At 46.9% G+C, this 25,547-nt stretch overlaps 1 protein-coding gene across 1 annotated transcript; it reads right to left on the bottom strand.

Moving 5' to 3' along the window:
* Positions 1-4,420: 4,420 nt before the first annotated feature.
* On the bottom strand, positions 4,421-21,281 carry LOC141918752 (poly(A) polymerase type 3-like). The gene is given in 21 exon segments (XM_074813618.1): positions 4,421-4,635; positions 4,701-4,715; positions 5,183-5,339; positions 5,422-5,431; positions 5,433-5,507; positions 5,658-5,775; positions 6,407-6,489; positions 6,924-6,930; positions 7,136-7,247; positions 8,335-8,388; positions 9,571-9,680; positions 9,764-9,845; positions 10,173-10,239; positions 10,312-10,470; positions 18,184-18,217; positions 18,637-18,747; positions 19,260-19,331; positions 20,109-20,138; positions 20,900-20,961; positions 21,018-21,078; positions 21,215-21,281. Coding segments are annotated over 21 exon segments (1,701 nt in total).
* Positions 21,282-25,547: the final 4,266 nt, after the last annotated feature.

Here is a 25,547-nt window from a genome sequence, read left to right as displayed (position 1 = left end):
AAGCCAGTGAGTCAGTCCTAGTGGGTGAAGGTGTCTTGGCCTACATCCTGCTCCCTCAGCCCAGAAGTGGAGCAGCTTCTCAGCCTCTCCTTTTGCTACTGACTTGCTGTTTCTGTACCACAAAATCTGTCAAAAATTCAAAGGTGAAGCCATCTACCTTTCAGAAGTCTTAATAGCAGCCAGACAAAAAAAAAAAAAAAAAAAGGCTGAAGAAAAATACAAATTTAACCTACACTGTAGCTGCCCAGTGTTGACCAATGCATGACTTAAGCCAGGCTGCACATAACTCTTTTGATTTCATTTCAGTCAAGTACCAGTGTCATCTCCTCTGCCCTGAGCCCAAAGAGGCGAGGACAGGGGCTGCCATTTTCTGTCTGGCAGTGCCATAGCGCCGGGAGGAGTCCCTTGGAGCCTGCTGGAGTCTGCCGAGGACCATTGAGGAGTGCCAGAGACCCCTGAGGAGCACTGAGGACAGCCAGAGCATGCTGAGGACCACCAAGGATAGCCAGAGCCTACTGAGGACCACCGAGGACCGCTGAGGATCACCGAGGAACTCTGAGGACCATCGAGGACCACCGGAGAACACCAAGGACTGCTGAAGATCATTGAGGACCACCAGAGAACCCCAAGGACCACTGAGGATCATCGAGGACTGCCAGAGAACCCCAAGGATCACTGAGGATCATCAAGGACCACCGGAGAACCCTAAGGACCACCGAGTACCACTGGAGGCTATTGGACACCCCTGGAGGCCATCGAGGTAAGTGGGGCCCGGAGGTGGCATTTTTTCAGTCTGAGGATGAGGAAGCCCGTGGGCGGTGGCTGTCCTCACCCAGCTCTCGCTTCAGCTCCCCAATGGGCGTGTGAAGGGGAAACCAGTCCCACCCTGGCAGTGCGCAGAGAAGAGCAGCAGAGCACCAAAGAAGGCAGATGCCTGTGCTGGTTCTGGCTGGGACAGAGTTAGTTTTCTTCCTAGGAGCTGGTCCAGTGCTGTACTTTGGATTTAGTACAAGAGCGATGCTGATAACATGCTGATGCTATAGTTGGTGCTAAGTAGTGCTCGTCCTAAGTCAAGGATTTTTCATTTTCCCAGGCTCTGCACACGAGCGGGTGCACAGGAAGTCGGGAGGGCGCAGGGCTGCCGGGAGAGCTGACCCCAGCTGAGCACGGGGGACACTCCGTACCATACGAGGTCATGCTCGACACAGGAATCTGGGGGAGGGAGAAGGAATGGGGAGGACGGTCAAAGTGGTGACAGCACCATGGATGACCAGCTTTCTATGCCGAGGCAGCCTGGGGCTCACCCAGCTCTCTCCCTGTCCCTTCCCGGTACACAGGACACCAGAAGGAGCCAAGAAATCCCAGGTGACCCTCGTCCTGTCACTCAAGCTCCTGGAGAAGGAGCGGAGCCGCTGCCATGTCGTGAGTGTCCTTCTGGTCCGGGTGCTGTCCCCAGCACTGCTCCTCCCACCAAGCAGCACAGGCATCACTGCTCCCCTTCTACCACTGCTTCTCTCTTGCCAGGGGAGGCTGTTCAGCACCAGGAGCCTGGAGAGGCTGGTGGAGGGCCAGGCAGAGGGGAGAACGGCTGCCTTTCCCCTCTGGCTGTGCTGGGGTGCAGGGATGGGCGAGCAGTGGGATGGTGGGTTGGTGGCCCTTTCTCTGCTCTCTAAGTGCAGCCTGGCTCTTGCAGGCTGATCTCAAGCAAGGGCCTCCGACTGTCCTGTCTAGCAGTGAAGGGGGACTTTGCCACTTACCAGGTGAGTTTGGGAAAGAAAGGCCCCTCCTGCAAGCGGCTGGGCTGTGCTCACGTGTCCCTTGAGTGTCCCCATACAGGTTGGGCAGCCCGAGGGAGGACGTCAGCCAGAGGAGGAAGGACAGCGCTGGGCAGCAGCCGATGGATGTGGTTCTGTGGGGACATGCAGCCTCTGGTGCTGCCCACAGCTTGGAGGAGGAAAGGGCCAGGAATGGGCCAGGCTGTCCCGGGGACAGTTCTAGCTGCCGGTCCCTGCCCATCCTGCCACACCGCTTAGCACCGTGCTGCAGGCAGGGCAGGGCAGGGCAGGCTCTGGGAGCGCTGGCTTGGCAGTTTCCGCTGACGGGCTCTTGTTCTCTTTTCCTTTGCAGGACGAGGGAGCAGCAGCAGCATCAGGAGGAGGAGGGGGCTGCCCTGGCCCTTTGCTCTGCGGCAGACCCCGGCTGCTGCCCCAGCCCACCCAGGTCAACCAGCCTGGCCAGGGGGGTCCCAGCCCTCCCTCCACAGGCACCGGAGGGGCAGCGGAAAGATGCAGGAAGGTGCAGCAGGTCAGGCCCGTAGCCAGCGCCAGCAACAGCTCTCTGCTCTGGGCCGTCAGCAATTCCTCATAAACAGTGTTCCCCAAAGAGAGGGCAACAAAACCCTGCCTCTTCCTCCTGTCATGGATTCACCAGAGCTTTCTGACTCTGTCATTGCAGGTGCTGATTCCTTCTCCCTGCCTGAACCACTGTGACTCCGGGGCCTCCGCAGTTGCTGTCTACAATAAAAAGATCTTTTCCCTCTTGTGTCCAAGTCTGCCACTAGATATTCTGGTGTGGGGGCTGTTGTTTTGAGGTGAATCCTCGGGGAGAGGTTTGGGATCGTCCCTTGTCCCAGCACCCTTCCCAGTGGGCATCAGGGCTGAGTCGAGGTGCTGTAGGAGGGAAACCCAAGCCCAGAGTCACGTGGGAGGGTGGAGGTTGGACGGAGCCCGTCGAGGTCATCTGGTCCAAGCTGGGCTCAAGCAGGCTCAGCTCGAGCAGGCTGCCCAGCACCACGTCCTGGGGAGTTTGGGGTTTCTCCCAGGAGCCGCGCCATCAGCTCAGGGCGAGGGCAAGACATAGGCAGGGCACGGTGGCCAGGAAGGGCTGAAGGTCCTTATGGGGCCACCGTCCCCGGCAGCTCGCTGTCCCCCGGGGCCCTCATCCCTGCACACAGTTTGTCAGGCAGTTTCCTCAGAGCCCCCGAAATCATGGCAAAGGTACAAACCAGACGTCCCCTCTGGGCGGTAGAAACGCTCCCCTCAAATGCTGCACCCGCTCCTGGGTTGGAGTCCTGCAGCAGCACCAGGTGCAGCTTTGCCAGGGGGTTTCCCCCAACAGAATTTTCCTCTGCACAGGGAAATACTAAACGCTCCCAAAGTAAGGAGCCGGCCGGGGGTTTCTGGTGTGTGAAGGGGGCAGCTGTAGCGCTGGGTCTCCCCGCCAGCCCCAGGGGCTACAAATGCCTTTTAGATGTCCCGCAGGCACGGTACTGAGCAAGACCTCAGCTTGCCTTTAATTTTTTAAATCAATAAATAAGTAAATAAACAAATAAAAAATGCTGTAAATAGCCAAAACAAAGCTTCAGCTGGAGAAGACGGCCGTGCCAGGGCAGGCCGGGGCAGCCTGGTTTGCTGACAAGGCAGCTGGAGGCTCACAGCCCCCCCAGCCCCACTCCCTGATCCCCTGAAGGCTCACAGCCCCCCCCCAAATATTCCTGTAGGAACTACACCACTCCCCCCCACCCCATTGACACTGACTCCCCTGACACCTTCACTGCAAGGTCCTTTATTCCTGTAGGACCCCCCCCCAACCCACCCCAACACAAAACCCCCCAAAATACACCAGAATTAAATGGGGGGTGGGGCTTCCACAAGCCATGCACAGACGCTGCCCGAAGTGTGTCAGGGTGGCTGTGGGAGAAGAAGCGGGGGGAAAGGGGGGGGTTGTGACACCAAAGTGTACTACAGCACCCCCCAAACCATGCCCCCACAGTCCTTAGCACTCTCAAATCACCCCAAACGCACACCATATCGCCACAAAATCCCCATATCCCCCCAAATAACCCCAAAACTTCCCTATATCCCCCCATATCCCCGATATTACCCCAAAAGCACCCATATCCCACCAAATCACCCCCAAACCCCCCATATCACCTAAATCACCCCCAAAACCTCCCCATATCTCCCTAAATCCCCCCATATCCTTCTGAAATGCCCCTTATATCCCCTATATCCACTAAAACCCCCAATATCCCTCTGAATCACCCCCCCATATCCCCCCAAAACCCCCATATCACACCTAATCACCCCAAAACCCCCCATATTCCCCCAAATTACCTCAAAACTTCCCCATATATCCCCATATCCCCCATAATCCCCCAAAACAACCCATATCCTGCCAAATCACGCCAAAACACCCCCAGTTTCAGCAGCTCTAAACTCATGTATGCTGAGTTCCTGCAACAGGAAATTTTAGCTTTATTCTGTCTGAGGTTTTGGAGGGCTGGCAGGTCCATAGCCTGTGTGTGTCTAGTGGAAATATAAAAGGAATGTTTGCATCTCCGCACTTTTGTAAGCAAGCCTTCTTCCTGAGTAAATAAGGCCCATGCCATTTTCTTTCACTTCTGGGATCTTTTTTCAGATTAGCTTCTGGCAGGCAAGAAGAGCGCTTTGGATGTTGGGAAGCTCTTCTGAGAAAATGGCAGCTGTGCCCCTCTGCGGGTGTTACCCATTTTGGGAGGCTTTGCCACTGCTGCAGGTGGTGTGCTGACCTGAAGGGACCTTGGGGCTGACTTACTGCAGTGGTTCTTCTGTTGTGCCCCTTTCCAGGAGCTCAGGGGAATCTCTCTTTTGGTTGCTGGGGAGGGGGAAGGCGACGAGACTGGCTGCCCTCAGACCATGCACCAGTGCCGTCGTCTGTACCTGCGTGGGCTTTCCCTGTTGGGAGTGATTGTTAGGGAGAACGGTTACTAAGATCGAAGGGTGTGGGCACCAGAAAAGTGTGTACTGCCTGGCCGTGAGTAACTTTAAGCTGCAAACTGGAAGAAAACTCTTTAATGCTTAGAAGATTTGGGTTCTGCAACAGCCTTCCAAGGAAAATAAAGAAAGGAGGAAGCAACCAGCCAACCCCTGACTATGGAGTTCAGTAACCTTTTGATGGGCCTGGAGATCCCCTCCAATCTCTCCTTCCTCCAAATTAACTGCCTCTGCAAGCATTGTCTTTCAAGACATGTGTTCCCTCTTCAGTTTTTAATTGCTCTGATGTCTTGTTGTTTGAAACACTGAACCGTTGCTGATCAAGGATTTTGATGGCAAAAAGCGCTATGCTGACAGGATCGTTTCACTTGTGAATTGTGCTTAGGTACCAACTCAGATAATGTGGTTTCATAGAGAAAGAATTATACTTTTTAACCACTTAACAAGCATGGGAAGGACTTTGCCATGTTTGAACTCCTCTACCCTTACCGCTGGCGTTGATGCAGATCCCTTGTGTGCAGAGTTCTGCTGTGGAGAGCGTGGGGCGAGGATCCCCATTACATGGTACCGGTCTGAGGGGTTCACCTGGGATGTTAAAACAATTGTGCTTAGCATCATCTTAGGTTAGAAGAAAGTTTAAAGGCTTCTGAATTCAATGTTTACACACCCTAGGGTCCTATATTAAGACTGCTCTCTTCGAGTTGTTTCAGCAATACAGGATTTGGCCATTGCCTATACAAGAAAAGCCAGTAACTGTCCATCTAAAACTCTGCCATGTAATTCAGGGTAGGATTGAATGTTGTTGATGTAAATCTTATATAAAGAACTACCTCTAGAAGTGTTACTACTTCTTTCTGCAAATTAAAATAAACAATAGCTCTTACCATTTTGAAAAAAAAGAACAACTTGTTCACAAGAGCAGAAGCCAAAGCATTTGGACAGAGTGGACATGTGCTTGCTAACAGCATTGCCCAGGAAACCCCACCAAGAAATCCCAGCAGGTTGCAGTAAATGCCATGTCCTAGAGCGGACACACTGGAGTTAGCCTGCAGTCTTTCAATACCCAAGGATATTCCTTCAAATTTGCAGCACCAACTTCACAATCTATAGAATACTCAGTACACTTCAGCCTCAAAGTCAGTTGTTATTGCAGCACAATGAGACAAAACTGTTGGTCCTTAACAGCGATGAGAAAAAGGATCATTACCACACCACTTCCCAAAATACTGCTACTCTGAAATTTGCCTACACTGCTACAGCTACTGCTTCACTCCAACTTCCCTTAAGACAAAAATTCTGCCATTCTTCTAGCACTTGCTCTAGCCACATGTGCAAACAGTACTTTCTTATTCCTTATGTATCAAGCTTTTATACTTAACTTGGCTTTTTTATCATCTGTAGTCAGGTTCCTGATAAGCAATAAAGCACCTTGTCTTGTAGGCACTCTCCTCTTCTCCCCACTCTACCCCCATTAAAAAACACACCCACTCTACCCCATGGACAGACCTTGAATCTAAGCTAAAGAACAGGTTTTCATTTGAAAACTGTCATTTAAATGGCTATCCATGGCTGAAGTACTTCTAACAGTCTTATTTTTTAAGCATGAGGTGCCTCTGAAAAGCTTAAAGATTACACACAATCACCTTACTCACCTGTTGCCCACAGTTTAATCGCATGGAGCATGAGCCGGAAGTTCTCCTCACTTGGCACTAGATGTAGCATTTCATCGGTAACTCTAAGAAAAAAGTTGAAGGACAGAAGTTCCTAGTAACAGGTACAGGTCTGTTTTATGCTACGCTGGAGCAATAGCTTACAGTTTATTGTTCAAATCTATGAAAACAAGTTTGGATTACTCACTTTGTAGTACGTTAAAAATTACAGATTACACACAACATTCAGTATCCCTTCAGGTAACTGTTGCCCTCAACAGCTTTGTCATAGTTTATAGACTATTGCCAACCATTTTTAATAAGACCTTTCTAGAGTATTCCAAAAGCCAGGTTTCTTTCGACAGCCAGGAACAATTAATCCAGTCACTGTTAAACAGTGAGCAAGTTAGGCTTTGGGTATTTCAAATATCTTTTTTTTTATGAACTACCACACATTCTCCTCTATCAAGTGCTCTGCCTATTCACCTGAAGCAGTCTCTGTGGCAAACTGGAACAATGCACACACCCTGACCAAAGAAACATGAAATACAGGTCTGTCTAAACACACAGCTCCTTGAAACATCTAAATGTAAACCCACTCGCCACCTCCTCAGATCTCAAGTACACAAGAGATCAGCTTATCCACCTTGTACAGAAACTGGAGTTGTGTCATGTGCATTCTAGACCAACTTCAGTAACACTTTCTTCTTAAAGATGTGTAAATACGCTCACCATTTAAGCTCAGTATACATCTCCTATCCAGGCTTCCCAGATGCCAGTCGTCTCCAAGACCAAGGTTGTCAGAAACAGTTTGCACAGACGGTCTTGCAAACACCAGGTCAATCTTAAGAGGAAAAAAAGTGCCAACCGTGAGTTAGAATGCTGCACTGTTTGTGAACAGCACACCAGTGGGGGACAGTTAGTCAAATCTAAAAGAGTGGTTAACATTTGTATTTAGAACTATGTGACTATAGATACATCTCCCAAGAGATCTATTTGCCAAAAAACTCAAGAAAATTGCTAGAAGTTGAATATTTTATTTACAAAACCCTTCATTTACAAAACCCCCTTTCTTTTTAAGCCAGGGAAAGGAAGGGGTTTTTAAGTTGAAAAAGATTACTCTAAACTTAGAATTTCCATTAAAAGGGAACTTAAAATTAATCATAGAATTATGATGTAAGTTCAACCACCTCAGCTGTACTTCAACAAAGGAGAGAGCATTTTCTCTATGCAGTAAGCCCTTTTGATCCTGAAGCATCTGGTTCATAGCACAGTCTGAGGCAAGAAAGTTATTCTGTGAATGTCTGCACCAGACAAAGGCCACAACAAGGTCATGGAACAAGTGACTTCATGAGAGTGGTACCAAGCAGTGACTTGCTTAGGTACTACAGCACGCAGGTCTCCATTCACTGTGTAAGAGGCAGTCAAGACACAAGGATTCCTGCAGCTGACAAACCCAGGCAGGAGTCACATGAGTACTTTTTCTTGTCATTTTCCAGATTGTCTTATGACCATTTTTGATTTGCAACAAAGCATTTAGTCTGCTGACATGATTCACACAGTGAACTACCCCATACCCATCCCTCTGTAAAAAGCCAGCTTGTCAGAGCTGGGAGGAGTCAGCAAGGACCCTGTCTCTGCTCCCACTCTGCACGGTCCCTGGGAGATAAGCGCCGTTCCAGCAGGCTCCCCCGCTCTAAGCACAGGGCAGAAAGGGGTGTCCCTGATGTCCCCCTGCCTCTGGGGGCTTATTTTCCTATCAGCTCCCATTTTACTGTAGTGTATTCTCCTGGGATCGGCTGTGGTTATGCCATTTAATTAGAGTTTCCTAAATACACTCTAAGGTACCAATAACCTTGTAAAACAGCATGGTCACAGCTCCCTGGAGAAGTTCTCCTGTTCCAAAGGAAGAAAAAAAGCAAAACGCTTACCTCAAAGCCATCAAACTCAAACTTGACAACTGGTACATACGCATCTTCAACTGCCTGTAAAGGAGCGGATGGCTGTGTAAGAAAATATTTTTTGCTACTTTCATGTTCTTCCTAAACTGTGATAAACTACAGAATTTACACTGCTAAACTACTTAGTATAATGACCGAGTTGCTTCTGAACCAAAAGAATTGTTAGTAAGTTACAAGCAGTATGGCACTAGTACGGTCTAGTACTGGCTTTAAGAAGTTCCTTAGCCAGGAGATTCAGAGGCTGATCCTGTGTTGTAATGAACCAGCAGTGCACAACGAGCCATCAGTGTCAGTGCTGGTAAGGCACTTACCTTGGCAGTGAGGAAGAAAAGTAAGAGATTTCTGTAGCTATCTTACTACTGGTTAACATCCAGAGAAATCTAAAAAGTTCTGTCCACATCTGACAGTGCGCACTACCCTTCCTTATTTTGAATTTCTACCGTGCCTGAGGGGCTGTCAGATACCTTATGGGACAGTTTTCAGTGCTGCAGACCCCTTGTCAGAGCTGTGCCGCAGCCCACTGAGAGTCTGTTCTCAGGGGACAGTCATCCCAGCAAAGGCTCATTCGCTGTGCGCATGAAGTCTGTCCAAATGTCTGCACGAGGAAGACCAGGCTAAGAGAAACACTTCTCAGGAGCTCAGTGTCACAGGCGAGGTGTGCAATACATCACCTGGGGGTGATTTTACAAAGCAGTCTGCACAGCGCAGCCCCTACTCACCTGATGTCAAGCTGACAGCATGCGTCCCTTCCGCAACGTCTCAGGCTGAGTGGCCAGAGAGGAACAGGACCAGGGGAGAATGAACTAGAGGTTCTAAAGTGCATCCAGAGGGACACCACGGCAAAGGCGCTGACAGAAGCCTTTCCACATCACCTTCAACTGCCTTAGCTTTCAGGCTGCCCCTTCCTCTTCTGCCCCTTACTAGACCTAAGATTAAAGCAAGGCTCCTAGGGACAAACTTGCTTTCTGATACAGCTGACTCATTCTCAAACCACGGGCAGGGGAGAAGTGTACCACAACGATTCTTATGTGATGTACAGTCACTGGAAAGGAACCAAAAGCTTGACTTCTCATGCTGCAGGAAGCAGTATTTTAGAAGGTGCTCAGAAACAACTGCTTTTTAAATTTTGTCTTGTAAGACATCCACTACCAATAACATGAACATTCTTATTGTAGAAGTTGCACAATTATCAAGGAGAGCACTCACTCTTAGATTTTTTATTTCCTCCTGATGTTTTAGTTTTTCAAAGAATGACTGAAAAGAATCTGATCTTTCTACATGTCTAGGAGCAACAGAAACAGCATCTGTGTCAGCACCTGCAAAGAGACTCCATTTCTTCTGTTATTGTTGGAAGTCACTTTCAAATATTAGAACTATCACCAGACAATGAAAGTTCTACCTTTAGTGTGTACTCTGAGACAGTAAGATCCAAATGTAAATATTTTGCCACTAACATTCACTACTGCTGAAGGGGGAAGATTCTGTGGGTAGAAGAGAAAGAGCCTACTTTAGAATATAAGATACACATTGATCTATGTGCAAGTTCAGGCAGCATACCAGTTTTTGAGAAAGACTACAACAGCCTCCATAAATAATGCCTTCTCACTCCCGTAATGAGTTGTTAGACTTCAAGATCTTGATCTGAAGTATCTTTTAGACCTTATTTCAATGGCAGTTGCTACACCTCTACTCAATACTTAAGGAGAAAAGTTAGAAGTTGAACTTTAACATAAATCCTAGTAGTATGGCCTTTGAAAGAAATAAAAAGGCTTCAGCCGTTTTGATTAGAACATATAAAAAATCGTTACCTTGCTCTCAGCAAGTTCTGAAATCCATTCGTTGACCAAGTTATTCAGTTTACCAAGAACAACCAGCCTGTAAAGAAAAGTCATGTTAAGTTTGCCCTAAAAACCCAAGAGGTCAACAAATTTGACAGTCTTGCTATACCTGTGATTCAGTTCTTCCTCATCTTCCAATACCCCAGATGGCTTCATTGCTTCAACCAGCTTCTGAGTATGGATGCAGTCTATATGCTTAGGAGGAGCCAAGCTAATCGGAGAGGTAATTCCATAGTGCCTTTGAGGCTGGTTCTGCAGCTTAGAATTGCTGTGGGAGAAAATAAAATACTGAAGACTTCATAGAAGAAGAAAAGACAAACTTGTTGGAAAACTTCCTTCAGTTTACAGGTTTCCAAATCAAAATCTGTTCTTTTACCCAACATGAATATAAATGAGAAAAAAATTGTCCTGCTTATGATTTTACATAACTTGACCTAACTTAGAAGTCACAACTACTTTTTTAAAAAACATTTGTGGATATAAGAAAAGATCCAAGTTGATACCACCTTAATACAACTTATTTGCATTGCTCTGGACAGTTAGAACTGATCACCAGGAAATGAGAAGGCTTGAAATCCACCAAGGGTGACACTACATACAGCAGAACTTTTGGACACATTTCAGGTTCATATCAGTTTTGATTTAAGGATATTCCCATCAGCTTCCTGCTACGTTAAACAAGACCATTTAACACTGGCTTCTTTTAGTTAAATATGTTTGCTGTGCTTCTGATTCTGGAAGGGCATTGTAGTTGATTGTAGAGGAAGGACATATAACCAAGTGGTCTGTTAAACAGAGTTGATGCAGTGAATTCAGTATTGCCTTATTTTTGTTTATGGAAGAGTATGAGTGAAAATACCAACCAATCTGCAGCTAATTTTGCTACGAGAGCCTCATGCACTTAACACAGTGTTCAGTTTGTATAGTTCAGAGGCTTAGCTGTACATACATCTGTTTTATCTAAATCCAAGAGACGTCTCTCAGCATATAAAGCGGCACAAGTTAAGCTCCATATGCAGAGGGTGCTCAAACCTGGCTTAGCTAGCTCACTGCCCAGTTAGGCTGAGCAGGACACCAGGCACCTGGGTTTGGAGCCCCTGGAACTCCAGTTACAGCAAGGCATAATTTGTGCCTCCAACCCTCTGCTTGCCCTGTGTGTTTAGACTTATTTGCAATCAGAAGCAGCACAGGACTGACATGGCAGGACAACATTGAATTAAAGGCAGCATTCGCATTTTCATACACCACAGAACCCTTGTTTTAGAAAGGGAAAAATGGAGAAGAAAACCCTACTTTACATTACCAGCTGAAACCAGGAGAAAGAAAGGAGTGGGACAGGAGGGAAGGACCGTACTTAACATATCAAGAGTCTCTACAGAAACACTAGTAGCAAAAGGGGGAGACGCACTGAAAGGTCTATACAACTCATCACACTTGTCAGACTCCACATGCAGACCCTAATGCTAAAGGGATTAATGAAGCCATTATTCAAACTGGTTATTTTTCTACTTCACATACAGACAACTTCAAATATTAGATGGGTTAGTCACAGAATCATAGAACGTTTTGGGTTGGAAGGGACCTTAAAGATCATTCAGTCCCACCCCCCTGCCATGGGCAGGGACACCTTCCACTAGCCCAGGTTACCCAAAGCCCCGTCCAGCCTGGCCTTGAACCCTTCCAGGGAGGGGGCGGCCACAGCTTTGCCCCACCAAAGGTGCCCTGTCCCTCCTCCAGCTGGGGGACGTTCCCAGTCACATGCTGCCCTCCTGCCGTCCTCCTCTCCAAGAGGGGAGAGAGGACAAGAGCCCATCACCCTTCTGTCAGGTCATTCTCACCCGAGGGGTGCTGAGGAGCCGGACAAGTGTCACTTGGCTTAAGCTGGTACCGGGAGCCCTTCGCACATGCAGTTAATGGTGGCAGATGGTTTCAAGCACTCACCACAGCTTACTGCCATGTCATTTTGGGCCAACAGAGTCTATCACAAGCCGGGTCCAAAAGCGACCAAAATACCCTGAGACTACTCTGCACCATGGTGTTTAGATGACAGTGCCCCACTCCCATTCGAGCCTGCAAAAAGTGTGCAGTAAAACCATAATGCTTTTGTAAATGAATCTTTGGAAAAAAGCTTGCTTCCCAACTGCCCTGATGTCTTGCCATATCAGAGCCCTTCTCTGAGATTAGCACATGCATCATTTCGGTACTTTCCTGGGTTGTCTGTCTGTAGTGCCTTTGTTGAAGGAAAATAGATTTTATCTTGCAAGATACTTTGAATAAACACAAACTGAACTTTTGTCCTGAAGTTTCAACAAACTAAGAAAGCAAAGGTTTGGTGTTCAGACACAAAGGTACTTTCAGAGAAGTAAAAATTCACAGGTCTTCAAGCACAGAAGCTTTTCCTCAAGTGCAATTCTAAGGTTAAATGGAAATGAAGACTAATCAAGCTTATCTTGATTGCTTCAATCACCTAAAGTACTGGAGAGAAAAGGCAGTGGGTGCCTAAGAAACAAGGGATGTTGGTGATAGTTGAAGTGAGATGGTCGGGTCATGAGTTCTTACAGGGTCTAGAGCTCAAATAAATAAAAAATTTCCTTTTTCCTGAAGAAGGGACAGTTCTGAAGGGCTATGAGAGCAATAGTTCAATAGTGTGTCTGCTATTTAGCTTGAGTTTGTCAATTCTAGCTTCCAGTACCATCCTTCTAAAGATACCTTAGAGTGTTTCTTGAAGGACAGAACTGAGGAGACTGATTGGGTTGGCTACTCTGAGAGTAATATTTTTTCATAGAAAACAAGGTTCTTTTGTTGTTTGCCAGCTATTTATGTAAAATTCTTTCTAATGTGTAAATGTTGTTAATGTTTCTAATGTGTAACTGTGTAAACACACCAACGGTCACTCGCCGAGGAGAGCAGCTCCAGTGCAGATAAGCCCGTACTGGGGGTTTTTCGCGGCAAAAGGGACTGGAAAGTAGCTTTTTTTGGCGGGGATTTTTGAATCTTTTTGGAGACAGAAAGGCAGCTAGCCGGCTCGAAGGAGACTGGCAAGCTGGTGGGCGGGCAGCTGAGGAGGCGTGGGCTGTGGGCTGAGCCCAGGACCGGTGGCGCCTGTTTCAAGCGAGGTGTAAACACACCAACGGTCACTCGCCGAGGAGAGCAACTCACACCCGCACCTCGGTAACGAGCTGGGAGGGCTTCCTAGTTAGCGTGGGCGGAACCAGCACCACCCCCCGTTAATTCAGAGATAAGAACCCTGTGGGAGGGCAGCGACCTGGTCGCTGCCCACCGAACTCAGGGTGATCAGACAGTACCTGTAAACCACTGGTCAATAGCACTTGTCAACCACCGGTAGCCTGAGCCATGGTCTCCACTTGCCTCAAAAGCACCACCAGCAAGAACGTGGCGACCCAGACTGAGCAACCACGCAAACATGCAGCAGTCCAGGTCCCAGGCTGCAGGGAGTGCCTGAGCCTGTCAGTGCTGTTGGAGGGCCACAGTGACAGCGCCTGTGTGCGCTGCGACCAGCTGGATGACCTGCTCAGCCTGGTGGCAGAACTCAAAGAAGAGGTCGAGAGATTAAGAAGTATTAGGGAATGTGAAAGGGAGATTGATTGGTGGAGTTCCACCTTGGCACCCATGAATCAACAGGAGCAAACAGAGGCTCCAGGCAAGGCAGGTGATCACTCACCCTCATGCTACCATGCAGAAGGAGGGGACCTAAGAGATGAGGGAGACTGGAAACAGGTCCCTGCTCAGGGAGGCAAGAAAATTCTCTCCCAACCTCCCTCACCCTCCATGGTAACTCTTCACAATAGATTCGGGGTCCTGGAACTTTTGAATGAAGACATGGAGGAAGAGAATGAGACAAACAATGAGGAAGATCAAGGACCACCAAGGCCAGGTAACTCTAGAAAACGTATTAAAACCAGCTCTGAAAGGAACCCCAGAAGAGTCATTGTAGTGGGGGACTCCATTCTGAAGGGTGTCGAAGGCCCCATATGCAGACCAGACCCGCATCATAGGGAAGTCTGCTGCCTCCCTGGGGCCCGCATCAAGGACCTCACAAGAAGACTCCCCTCTCTAGTTAAACCCAAGGACTATTACCCTCTTCTGGTCTTTCAGGTAGGTAGCGATGACATTAGCAGGAGAAGTATTAAATTAATGAAGAGAGATTTCAGGACCTTGGGGAAACTGATCAAGGGGTCGGGGGCACAGGTTGTGTTCTCCTCCATCCCTCCAGTTGGGGGGATGGATGAGGATGAACACCGAAGAACACAACAGATGAATTCGTGGCTTCAAGACTGGTGTCACCATCAGGGTTTTGGTTTTTTCGATCATGGGTTGGTATACAGGGCACCAGACCTCTGGGCCTTAGATGGGATACACTTGTCCCAGAAGGGGAAAAGGATCTTGGGGCAGGAGTTAGTTGGGCTCATTGACAGAGCTTTAAACTAGATTTGAAGGGGGAAGGGGGCAAAACATCAGCCCATCTGAAGTGCATGTATGCCAATGGACACAGCATGGGTAACAAACAGGAGGAGCTTGAAGCCGTGATGAAACAGGAAAATTATGATGTTGTGGCTATCACAGAAACATGGTGGGATGCCTCCCATGACTGGAGCGTGCCAGTTGATGGCTACAAGCTCTTTAGAAGGGATAGACAAGGAAGGAGAGGCGGTGGGGTAGCACTGTATGTTAGGGACTGTTATGATTGCCTTGAATACAAGTGCAGTGGAGACAGGGTGGAATGTCTTTGTGTTAGAATCAGGGGGAAGGCCAACAGGGCAGATGTTGTAGTAGGAGTCTACTATAGGCCACCCACCCAGGACAGAGAGGTGGATGAAATATTCTATAGGCACTTGGGTGTAATCTCACGGTCGCTTGCCCTTGTTCTTGTGGGGGACTTCAACTTCCCAGACATCTGGAAATACAACACAGCAGAGCGGGACCAGTCCCGAAGATTCCTGGAATGTGTAGGGGACAACTTCCTAACACAGCTGGTAAGAGAACCAACCAGAGAAGGTGCCCTGCTAGATCTCCTCCTTGTGAACACAGATGGACTGGTGGATGATGTGGCAGTTGGAGGACAACTAGGGCACAGCAATCATGAAATAATAGAGTTCTCTATTCTTAGAGAGGCCAGGAAAGGGCTAAGCAGGACTGACATCCTGGACTTACAAAGAGCTGACTTTGTCTTGTTTAGGCACCAGCTTGACAGGATCCCTTGGGAGATGGTCCTGAAGGGTATAGGGGTCCAGGAAGGCTGGGCGCTCCTTAAGAAAGAAGTGTTAATGGCTCAGGAGCAGGCAGTCCCCAGGTGCTCTAAGAGGAGCAGGCGGCAGAGAAGACCACCCTGGCTGAACAGGGAGCTTTGGCTGCAACTCAAGGAGAAAAGGAAAGTTTACAGCCTTTAGAAGAAGGGACTAGCCACTCACAGTGATTACAAACATGCTGTGAGGCTATCCAGGGCGGAAATCAGGAGGTCCAAAGCCCAGCTGGAAATTAATCTGGCTTCAACAATCAAAGATAACAAGAAATGTTTCTATGTCAATAGCAAAAGAAAGACCAGGGAGAGTCTCCACCCCCTGCTAGATGCTGAAGGAAACTTGGTAACAAGTGATGAGGGGAAGGCTGAGGTACTTAATGCCTTCTTTGCCTCAGTCTTTAATAACAAGACTAGTTGTATTGAGGAAATCCAGCCTCCTCAGCCAGATGATAGAGACTGGGAGAACGACCCCCCCGCAATCCAGGAGAGAGTCAGTGACCTGCTACACCACATAGACACACACAAGTCTATGGGACCAGATGGAATACACCCAAGGGTGCTGAAGGAGCTGGCTGGGGTGCTCGCCAAGCCGCTTTCCATCATTTACCAGCAGTCCTGGCTGACTGGGGAAGTCCCAACAGATTGGAAACTGGCCAATGTGACGCCCATCTATAAGAAGGGTCGGAAGGATGATCCAGCAAATTACAGGCCTGTCAGCTTGACTTCGATACCCAGGAAGCTGATGGAGCAGCTCATCCAGAGTACCATCTTACAACACATGCGGGACAACCAGGGCATCAGGCCCAGTCAGCATGGGTTTATGAAAGGCAGGTCCTGCTTGACAAACCTGATCTCCTTCTACGACAAAGTGACCTACTTATTGGATGAGGGAAAGGCTGTGGATGTAGTTTACCTTGACTTTAGCAAGGCCTTTGACACCGTTTCCCACAACATTCTTCTGGCAAAACTGGCTGCTCGAGGCTTAGATGATCGCACACTTTGCTGGGTAAAAAACTGGCTGGATGGCCGGGCCCAGAGAGTTGTGGTGAATGGAGTTAAATCTGGTTGGAGGCCGGTCACGAGTGGTGTCCCCCAGGGCTCAGTTTTGGGGCCACTCCTGTTCAACGTCTTTATTGATGACCTAGACGAGGGGATCGAATGCACCCTCAGTAAGTTTGCAGACGACACCAAGCTGGGTGGGAGTGTTGATCTGCTCGAGGGTAGGGAGGCTCTGCAGAGACATCTGGCCAGGCTGGAGTGATGGGCCAAGGCCAACTGTATGAAGTTCAATAAGGCCAAAGGCCGGGTGCTGCACTTGGGCCACAACAACCCCCAGCAGCGCTACAGGCTTGGGGAGGAGTGGCTGGAGAGCTGCCAGTCAGAGAGGGACCTGGGGGTGTTGATTGACAGCCGGCTGAACAGGAGCCAGCAGTGTGCCCAGGTGGCCAAGAAGGCCAATGGCATCCTGGCCTCTATCAGAAATAGCGTGGCCAGCAGGGACAGGGAAGTGATCTTGCCCCTGTACTCGGCACTGGTGAGGCCGCACCTCAAATACTGTGTTCAGTTTTGGGCCCCTCACTACAAAAAGGACATTGAATTACTCGAGCGTGTCCAAAGAAGGGCAACGAAGCTGGTGAAGGGTCTGGAGCACATGTCATACGAGGAGCAGCTGAGGGAACTGGGGTTGTTTAGTCTGGAGAAGAGGAGGCTGAGGGGAGACCTCATCGCCCTCTACAACTGCCTGAAAAGAGGTTGCAGAGAGCTGGGGATGAGTCTCTTTAACCAAATAACAAGTGATAGGACAAGAGGGAATGGCCTCAAGTTGCGCCAGGGAAGGTTTAGACTAGATGTCAGGAAGTATTTCTTTACAGAACGGGTTATTAGGCAGTGGAATGGGCTGCCCAGGGAGGTGGTGGAGTCCCCGTCCCTGGAGGTGTTTAAGAGTCGGGTCGATATAGCGCTGAGATATATGGTGTAGATGGGAACTGGCAGTGCTAGGTTAATGGTTGGACTAGATGATCTTCAAGGTCCTTTCCAACCTAGTTGATTCTGTGATTCTGTGATTCTGTTGCATTCTACCTACATTGTTTCCACCATGTTATGTGTAGCAGTTATAAAAACATATTATGTTTCAGAATGTGTAGAATTTGGGATGAGTTTGTTTCAAGGTAATGTTTTCCTCTGCTGTGTGTATTCTATTAACTTTAAAACAGTTTTGTGTAGTGCCTGGGTAATAGAAATGCCTGATAACCACATAAATGTTGTTGGTTGGGGCTCTTGGTGTGTGTCTGTGTTATCCAGATAGCATATTGAAAAAGTGAAATCTGTGTTCTTAGAGTCATAGAAGGTGGGAGGGTGTTTTGAGTTTGTGTGCTTAGTTTTACAAATTGCTGGTATGATCTAAATGAATAAATATTCTCTGTAATATAAATGAGGTGATATCTGAGTACTTTTAGTCTGTTAGAGGGTATCGCTGATTTTACGGAGATGTGCTTTATAAATATAAATACATAAGCTGTACGTTTTCTTATGTTATAGTCTGTGCATCTTGTATTTTCATCTTGTCTGTAGAGTTAATGGTAGGGTGATGTGGTTTAGAAAACACTTCTGGGAGAGCATGTGTTTGATAAACTTCTAAAATTCAACAGTCTAAATGCTTATTCTTGGCTAAAAGAAGTTGTCTGTGTACTCACTATGGATTTTGCTGTCATCGTTTCTTACCCCTTTTCCACTCCAGTATATTCAGCTGCTGCCCCTGTATTCCACAGGGGGTATTTGTTTGTAAATGCCTGTCCCTTTTCAGTAGTAGGGGGCAATCTTGTCCTTTTTTTTCCAACTTACAAACTCTTCTTGTCTATTCAAAGTGGGCTAATGAGCTTTTTTTGCTCAGTGCACAATTCCTGTAAGTTGTTTAGGCTAATCTCTTAAATTTAAGTCTTTGCTGTGTCAATTTTTGGCTCGATAAGTCAGTTCAAGTGTCTGATCATGTAGCTCTGTGGTCAGAAATATTGACCCAAGGGAAGAAGAAAGAACATGTTGTGAGGAGAGAGGAGGATGAGGTGGTTTTTTCAATATCCCCAAGCTAAATCCCGTACCTTATACAGATCAGATTCTTCTCGCTTACTTAAACTATACTTACATAGAATAGTTCTGTGGTGACTAGACTGGTCTAACTCAGGCTGATGTGATTTTTCTCCTCTCCCTCAAAGAGTCTGTGCTGAATTGGTGTTGAGCTAGATCCGTTTCCTGACTGTTGGAGTATGTGCAGGCTCCTGAACACTGCTGCTGGTGCAAGGGAGAAGCAGAAATGTAAGCCAAAATGTCTTGCTAACATTTTTTTTGGTCTTGCTTTTTTGTCTTGCTAAACACTTTTTTTTACTGAGAATAAATTAGGTCGGTGTCAATGGAGCTCCTGGAATGTGCAGACACAGCTGAAGGTTGGTGCTTTAGTGAAGAAGAAAGGGGTTTGAAGATAAGACAGAAATAAATAAGACTGTTGGGGCCTATTCTTGAAGATGACAGGAACAAGGATGGGACAAATTAAAACAAATGAGCTCCAGACACAACACAGCTGCACAACACCTCCCAAACAGACCTCTGTGAGCATGCGTGAGCATGGAGGTCAACCAGCAGACATGGTGAAGAAAATTACCAACGACCCCCAGGGACCCCTCGAGACCACCACCCAGCAAGAAAGCGCATGCGTAATTAGGATGCAAATATTGCAATTAGTTCCAGGATATCTAATGCATATGTATCCCATTTCTCGGAAAAGTTATGAATATGTGTAATCTCACTGTATATGAGCTGCCGCTTATAGATCTGGGTGTCGCTCACCTTTGCAAAGACATTCACGTGTGTGCCCAGCGCTGCAATAAAGAATGACGCTTTCTGACACTCCAAAACGAGTCTTAGAGAGTTCCTCTGCCAGTTTTTACGGTGACATTAGCGTGCCATGAACTGTCCCACTGCTGTGAATACTCCCATCCTTTCTCGGGGCATCATTACTCCCAGAAAGTGCAGTGAGTGAGTGGCTCTGTCAGCCGTTCCTCCCGGCCAGCCCTCGGCATGGCCATTGGTGTTTTTGGTGACTGCTGTTGGTCACTGTAAGAACACTCAGCACGCTGCCACAGGAGACATTTGTAGGTCTCAAGAAAAGGAGCACCGTTGCCTACACCACAAAACATAAGTCACAGAGCTACTCCCACCCCTAAAAATCCCCTGACTGGAGTTGTGGAAATAAGAGGCGGGGGGGGGGGGGGGGGGGGGGAAGAAGAAAAGAAAAAGAAGAAAAAGCCATTATTTGCTCTTTGATCCTGTATGCCATTTTTTCATGCCAATCACATAAGTAAAAACAAAGGGGGGGGAAAAACCTGAAATTTCTTTTGAGGTACTTAATAAAACAAAACATTTAATAAAACAAATATTACACAAGTTACCATGTTGGGAGTGGTAGCTATTCAACGCATAAAGGGCAGGCCCAATGCAGTAAGCTCCAGACAAATATTTAGCAGAAGACAATGCCTGTCCCTAATATACAAAGTTATCTCAGGATGAAGTTTTGCTGTTTCCAACACTGAACACAGAAATATGGTGAGATCAGTCTTCTAGGGTCTTGCACACACTGTCTTATACATAACACTTGCCTCTTTTTAGACCGGTTATCAACTTGCTACCTAAATTTTTCATGAAGCCAAAGAGTCAAAAACAAACTTCCCACTAGTCCAAAAGAAGTCATTGTGTTAAATTCCCTCTGGCACAAAATACCACACCCCCCCCCCTCCCCGTGTCACTGCACTGGCTGTTATCTTGGGTCATTCTGGTGTTGTTAACATCAGGTAAATGTCTCAGCATTGCCCATCAAGAAATACCTGAATGATTTTGGGTCATTCGTGTCACACACTATATAGGAAAGCTTTGTATTTCAGAACAGGGAGAAGGTTTGGGAAATGTCAATGTCTATATGAGACTGGAGTATGTCTCAAAACCTTCAATCTAATCAGGCCCTCTAACAAAGGCTTTTGCTGTCGAATAAGAAAAAAAGAAGAGTGCTGTTTAAAATGTTGGATAATCTGACAAGGCCATAAGGCTTAATGGAATCAATGATTACACACAGATAGATGATTAACTCTTGAGGTTTAATGTTAAAAAGAAGAGTACTGGATTGCTACTTAATGGAATTATGCTGCCCCTATGGAAAAGAACTATACCCAGACTATACACAGAATTACAGAACAGGTGGTAGATCTGGGAGGGACTGCTGAGAATGCACAAAAGTGTTCCAAACTTGTATGTGCCAGAAAAAAGTCTTCCAGACCGTGTTAACTTTTCATGTCTGAGAATTGCAAATGGGAAAAAATAACAAAATCATCCTCAAAGCCCCTTATTTCGGGAAACAATCCTAGCAGTAATATTGGTCTGCCTGCTGCAGCCTCACAACTGTTAAAAACACCCATGTGTGACTGAGGAGCGTCGTTGAACTTGCACGTGGCAGTAAGTCTTCATTTACAATTTGACATGAAAGCTGTAAACTGCTGTGTCAAGCCTATACGTACAGTAGCTCCGCTGCTTCCCCAAAGAGCTCCAAAAAGCCAACCAGCTCCACAGCAGTAGATCCTGAAAGGACAGTCTCTTGCTGTTTGAGCACATCCCATTCTCCCCAGCAATTTCTTGCTTAGAAAGAACAAATGCCAAGGCCACTGCTATAGGATAGCACACTTGGTTTTACTGTGGTGTCACATTAAAGAGTTGCCTCTTTTTCTGGAAAGAATCCTATCTGATTCCATTCTCAGCAGCAGCTGTGACCCCTCATTCACCATCCTGAATGTAATTACAAGTAAACTACCTCATAGCCTTTTCTTCTGTTGTTTGTCTGATGGGTCTTAGGCTTGCCAAACACCTTTACTGCAGCAGCTCTAAGGAAACCCACTTTGGACAATACATCAAACACTCCAGAACTGTTTGTGGGATACAGTCGTGGGCAATGTTAAAGCATCCCTTTGCATGTGCCACACCCAGAGTCACCATCCTTGAAAAGATGATCCAGCCTCCACAGCAGGTAAGGTACACACAGTCACCATTCCTTTCTTTTGTTTTTCTTTTTTTGCCTACAAGAACTGACCACTTCCTTTGTCTTCTGTTGTTTTCCCCAAACAAATTAGTCCACTGGAATGTTACCTGGTGGCTCATCTACAGACTTTGTGAAGTCTGTCTGATGGTTATTCTGTAACCAAGGTGGAAAACTGGCACTTTGAAGAAGTTCTTTTTTCTTTGAAGAAGAACTTTGTTCCATTCCTGACTTTGCCACAGACCCACCATAAACTCTCTAAATCGAGAATGTGGAATGAATAGGAACTGTTGCTGTATATTGTTTCATTTGTTTCATTTAGATATTGCCTATTGACAACCGTCAAGTCTGCTTCTCTTTACAGAAATAAAACCTGAAACTGAGTTATGTTCGTGTTATTGAGTGGCTTCTTCAGCTGACATAACAGAATTGTGTGATTGTGACCAGAAGTATTAGACTAAACAGAGGAACTAACTCAGAACTATTGAAACGTGTGTCACGTACTGTTTGTCCTGTTCCCCCCCGCCCCGAGCTTGTTACACGTCTGAAATGTCTTATGTAACTGCCCAGAGATAGATGAGCATGAATATTGAATCTTTTGTGCTCTGCTATCTGAGGAAGATATTAATTAAAAGGTTTTGTATTGAGTTCTATTTTCTCTTCCTTCTCTCGTTGCCAGTCCAAGTCTGCTGAGCAGTTTACAATCTCTGTAAGGCAAGCTTTAATTTGCACTGTAGTTTATTATCTGTAAGTATTCATTTAAACTGTCAGACAGTTAGGATGGGCAATAAATTTGCTTTGTCTCCTTTGTGTCAGGCTTATTCTACGTTGGGCAGGTGCTTGATGTCTCATTTGATTCTCGGCTGGGTTGGACCTGGGGGTAGTGGAGATGTTTTTGTAGGTGACACCTCTCCAGGAAGCACTTGGGGTACAGCTGCATGTGTGCCCCTTCCTTTTCTCACCTGTCTCTGTTGAGGCAGGGGCCTGCTTTCCTGTGACCCTGGGGCAGGAATTACACGTATATCGCTTTTTGGATCCAGATGCCTGAACACATGATGCTCATTGTTGCTGTTCATGGTGCAGGAGGCAGCAGTAGAGATGGCCCTTCTCTTCCAATAGGCGAAAGGCGGTTACACTGCTTGCCTTTTAGCCATCTGTTCACTCCTCATGTTCTGTTTCAGTCTTCCCTGTCCTCTTTGCACTATTCCCTTTATTTTAGGACCCAGGGTGTAACTCCTCTCTTCTGGAGCACAATTTTCCTATATGGAAACATTGGTGGACTGTTCGTGTTCTCATTTTATACACAGACTTCTGGTTTCTCAGCTTCTCGAAGCCAATCAAAGTTTTGACATGTGATGGTGTAGATGATGGGTTAATTTTTGACTCAGCTGATTTAATATTTTGAGTTTGCTACCTTCTCTCCTGCCTCTGTCACAAATCAGGGGAGAAAGCTGATGCTGGAATACAAAAGGGGGTCTCTTCGCTCCGTGGGATTTTTACTGGAAGGGGTGGGGAATGGATAAGAGGAGATAAAGAGGTATATTTTAAGGCTGTTGCTGCAGACTGAGTTGGGCTCTTCAGAAGGAACAAGCTGCGGGAGACAAATAGAGCTGCTATGTGGATGATGCCGAGAGAAAAGATGCTGGAATCCCACCATTGGCTGTGAAAACAGAGGGTGGGTTACTTAGGTCACTTTAAGAGAGGATTTGAATCAAGAAGGAAACTCGTATGTTCTTAAGGAAAAAAAAAAACCAAACAAAAAAACCCAACAAAAACAACACACAAAAAAACCCAAGTGATGGAAGAATGGAAGAAAGGGGTGTGTTTGTTCAGAACATCTCCTTTTGGCAAGGGTGAACTTGTGCTGCAAAAATCAGTCCTGAGCATGGATACTCAAGAACATGATGCTGACTCAGTTCACTGACAGCTTCTGATTATGACTACCTGGAACTGCAGCTGAAAGGAGAACACAGAGATGAAGGATAGCCAGTCTTCTGAACTGCCTGCAAGATACATTTCCAGGACTTAATCGAAAAATAGCCAATCTGGAAGAGATTTTTTTCTTTCAGACTCCTCTGGAGTTCATTCCTGAAACCTGTCAGTCACCAAGAGAGAAAGAAAGTGGGAGGGAGAGAGTGGCTAAGACAAGCCTGAGGAAGGAGAAATTATGACTAAGAAGAAAAAAAGGAGGATAATATTTTCAAGATGGAAAAGTTAACAGCTTTCAGTAAGAGATTTTTTTTTTCCTTTTAAAAGATTTTATATGATTTCCAAGTACCAAAAAAAAAGTCAGTATAAGTCAGTGTGTGCGTAGTGATGATCACAACATGCTCTTAAAAATTCTGAACTGTTTATGGTTTCCACTTGTTCCAGTACTGGATCTGGATCCCTGCAGGTCCTGGCCCCTGTCTCTAATCAGTGACTCGCTTTCCAAACAGCAGACAGATCTGTGTGACTTCACAAGACTGACAGTATACGCATTTCATACCAGCTTAACAGGCAGAAGTGTTTTGCTTGGTTTTGCCTTGTAAGTGCCCCACCTACCACAGTTTGCAGGCACATTGGCTACCAGCTTCCACTGAGCTCAGCTATCAATTGCTCCCAGCATCAGCTGCAGAGATTGATCCTTCTCTCACCAAGTCATTCATAAGGAATGTTCTCATAGACAGCAGCATTTTGGAAAGTACCTTTCCAAGGCTTCCCGCAACCTGAGCTAAACATGCTCCAGTTCTTATAGCCATGCTGGCTTGGGAAGGAGATTAAAGTGGTCTTTCATGTGCCCATCAGTCTCTTTTGTCTGGAGATGTGTGTTTTTAAGCAGGATAAATAGAAACTTATTAAAGCTTGAGCGTGGGTCTGTATACGAATGGCTGGATGGTTCACTGGGAAACTTCATCTGGAAAAATTCCCAGTGAGAAAATTGCCGATGTTTGTTAAAGGACAATCTGGAATAATAACATGTGGACATGTGAATATATAAATATATTAATATATGAATATATATCTAAATAAATCTGTGACATTACGCAAAATACAAGCCCCACAAGAGAACTAAGAAAAAAGTATTATCAAAAGATGAGATGGGGTTTTTTCTGGGTTTTAATACACCGTAGTAACGTACTTTATCTTTTCCATGATGACAGCAGGTTGGAGAGACAATCAAGACAGTAGCCCAAACAAGAAAACAAATGCGTAATTTGTACTGGTTCACACGAGCCAGTACAACCTCCTGATGATGGGTGACAGGGACGAAAAACACAGTGCCAAACAGCGGTGCCTTACAAAGTAGCACCCACTGTCTTCTTCATCCTCAGTGGTAACACAACAGTTATTGAGGACATCTGTAAGGACAATAAAATGCCAGTGTTGTAGCCCGGAAACAGAAAAAGGCTCTCCCAAAGGCAGCTCTCCTGTGTCTCCAGCACCAGCTCTTCCCAAAAACAAGCCGCATGTGTCACACTGACCCCAGCACAGGCTCGCCGTGGGGAATCAATGCAGCAGCTCCCACTGCCAACCCACAGCAGGCGCTGGTCATCGGGCTCAGCTGGGAGAGAGCAGCATCAGCGCCAGCAAGCTGTGGGGTGTGGGTGTTCCAAGGAGAAGCAGCAAGGCCAGGAGAAGGCTTCTTCAGTGGGCTGTGGGCTGGCCCAGAGCTGCACCGAGAGAGAACAAGCCGGAGTGGCCAGGCTGGGCAAATGGGGGAGGCAGAGGATAACAGGAGCCCCAGAGACTGAGAACACAAACACGGAACACAAGCAGAATTGACAACAGTAAAAACAACAGCTTTGACTCCCTGTGCAAAGTGGGGCAGCGTCTGCCCTTGCACCCCAACCTGCCCAGCGGCACGTGGGAGTCAGAAACGTCCTGGAAGGCAAGAGAAGAGCAAATCTGCACGTGACCCAGCGCGCTCTGCCTTTGCCAGAGCTGGCCAAGGGTGCTGCGGCCTGCGAGGATGCAAGCCCCACGTCGGCACGGCTCAGGTGAGGGTGCTGACCTGCAGCGGGGCACAGCAGTGATG

Source organism: Strix aluco, chromosome Z, assembly GCF_031877795.1.
Source record: "Strix aluco isolate bStrAlu1 chromosome Z, bStrAlu1.hap1, whole genome shotgun sequence".
Classification (NCBI taxonomy): domain Eukaryota; kingdom Metazoa; phylum Chordata; class Aves; order Strigiformes; family Strigidae; genus Strix; species Strix aluco.
This window is presented reverse-complemented; position numbering and strand designations above follow the sequence as displayed.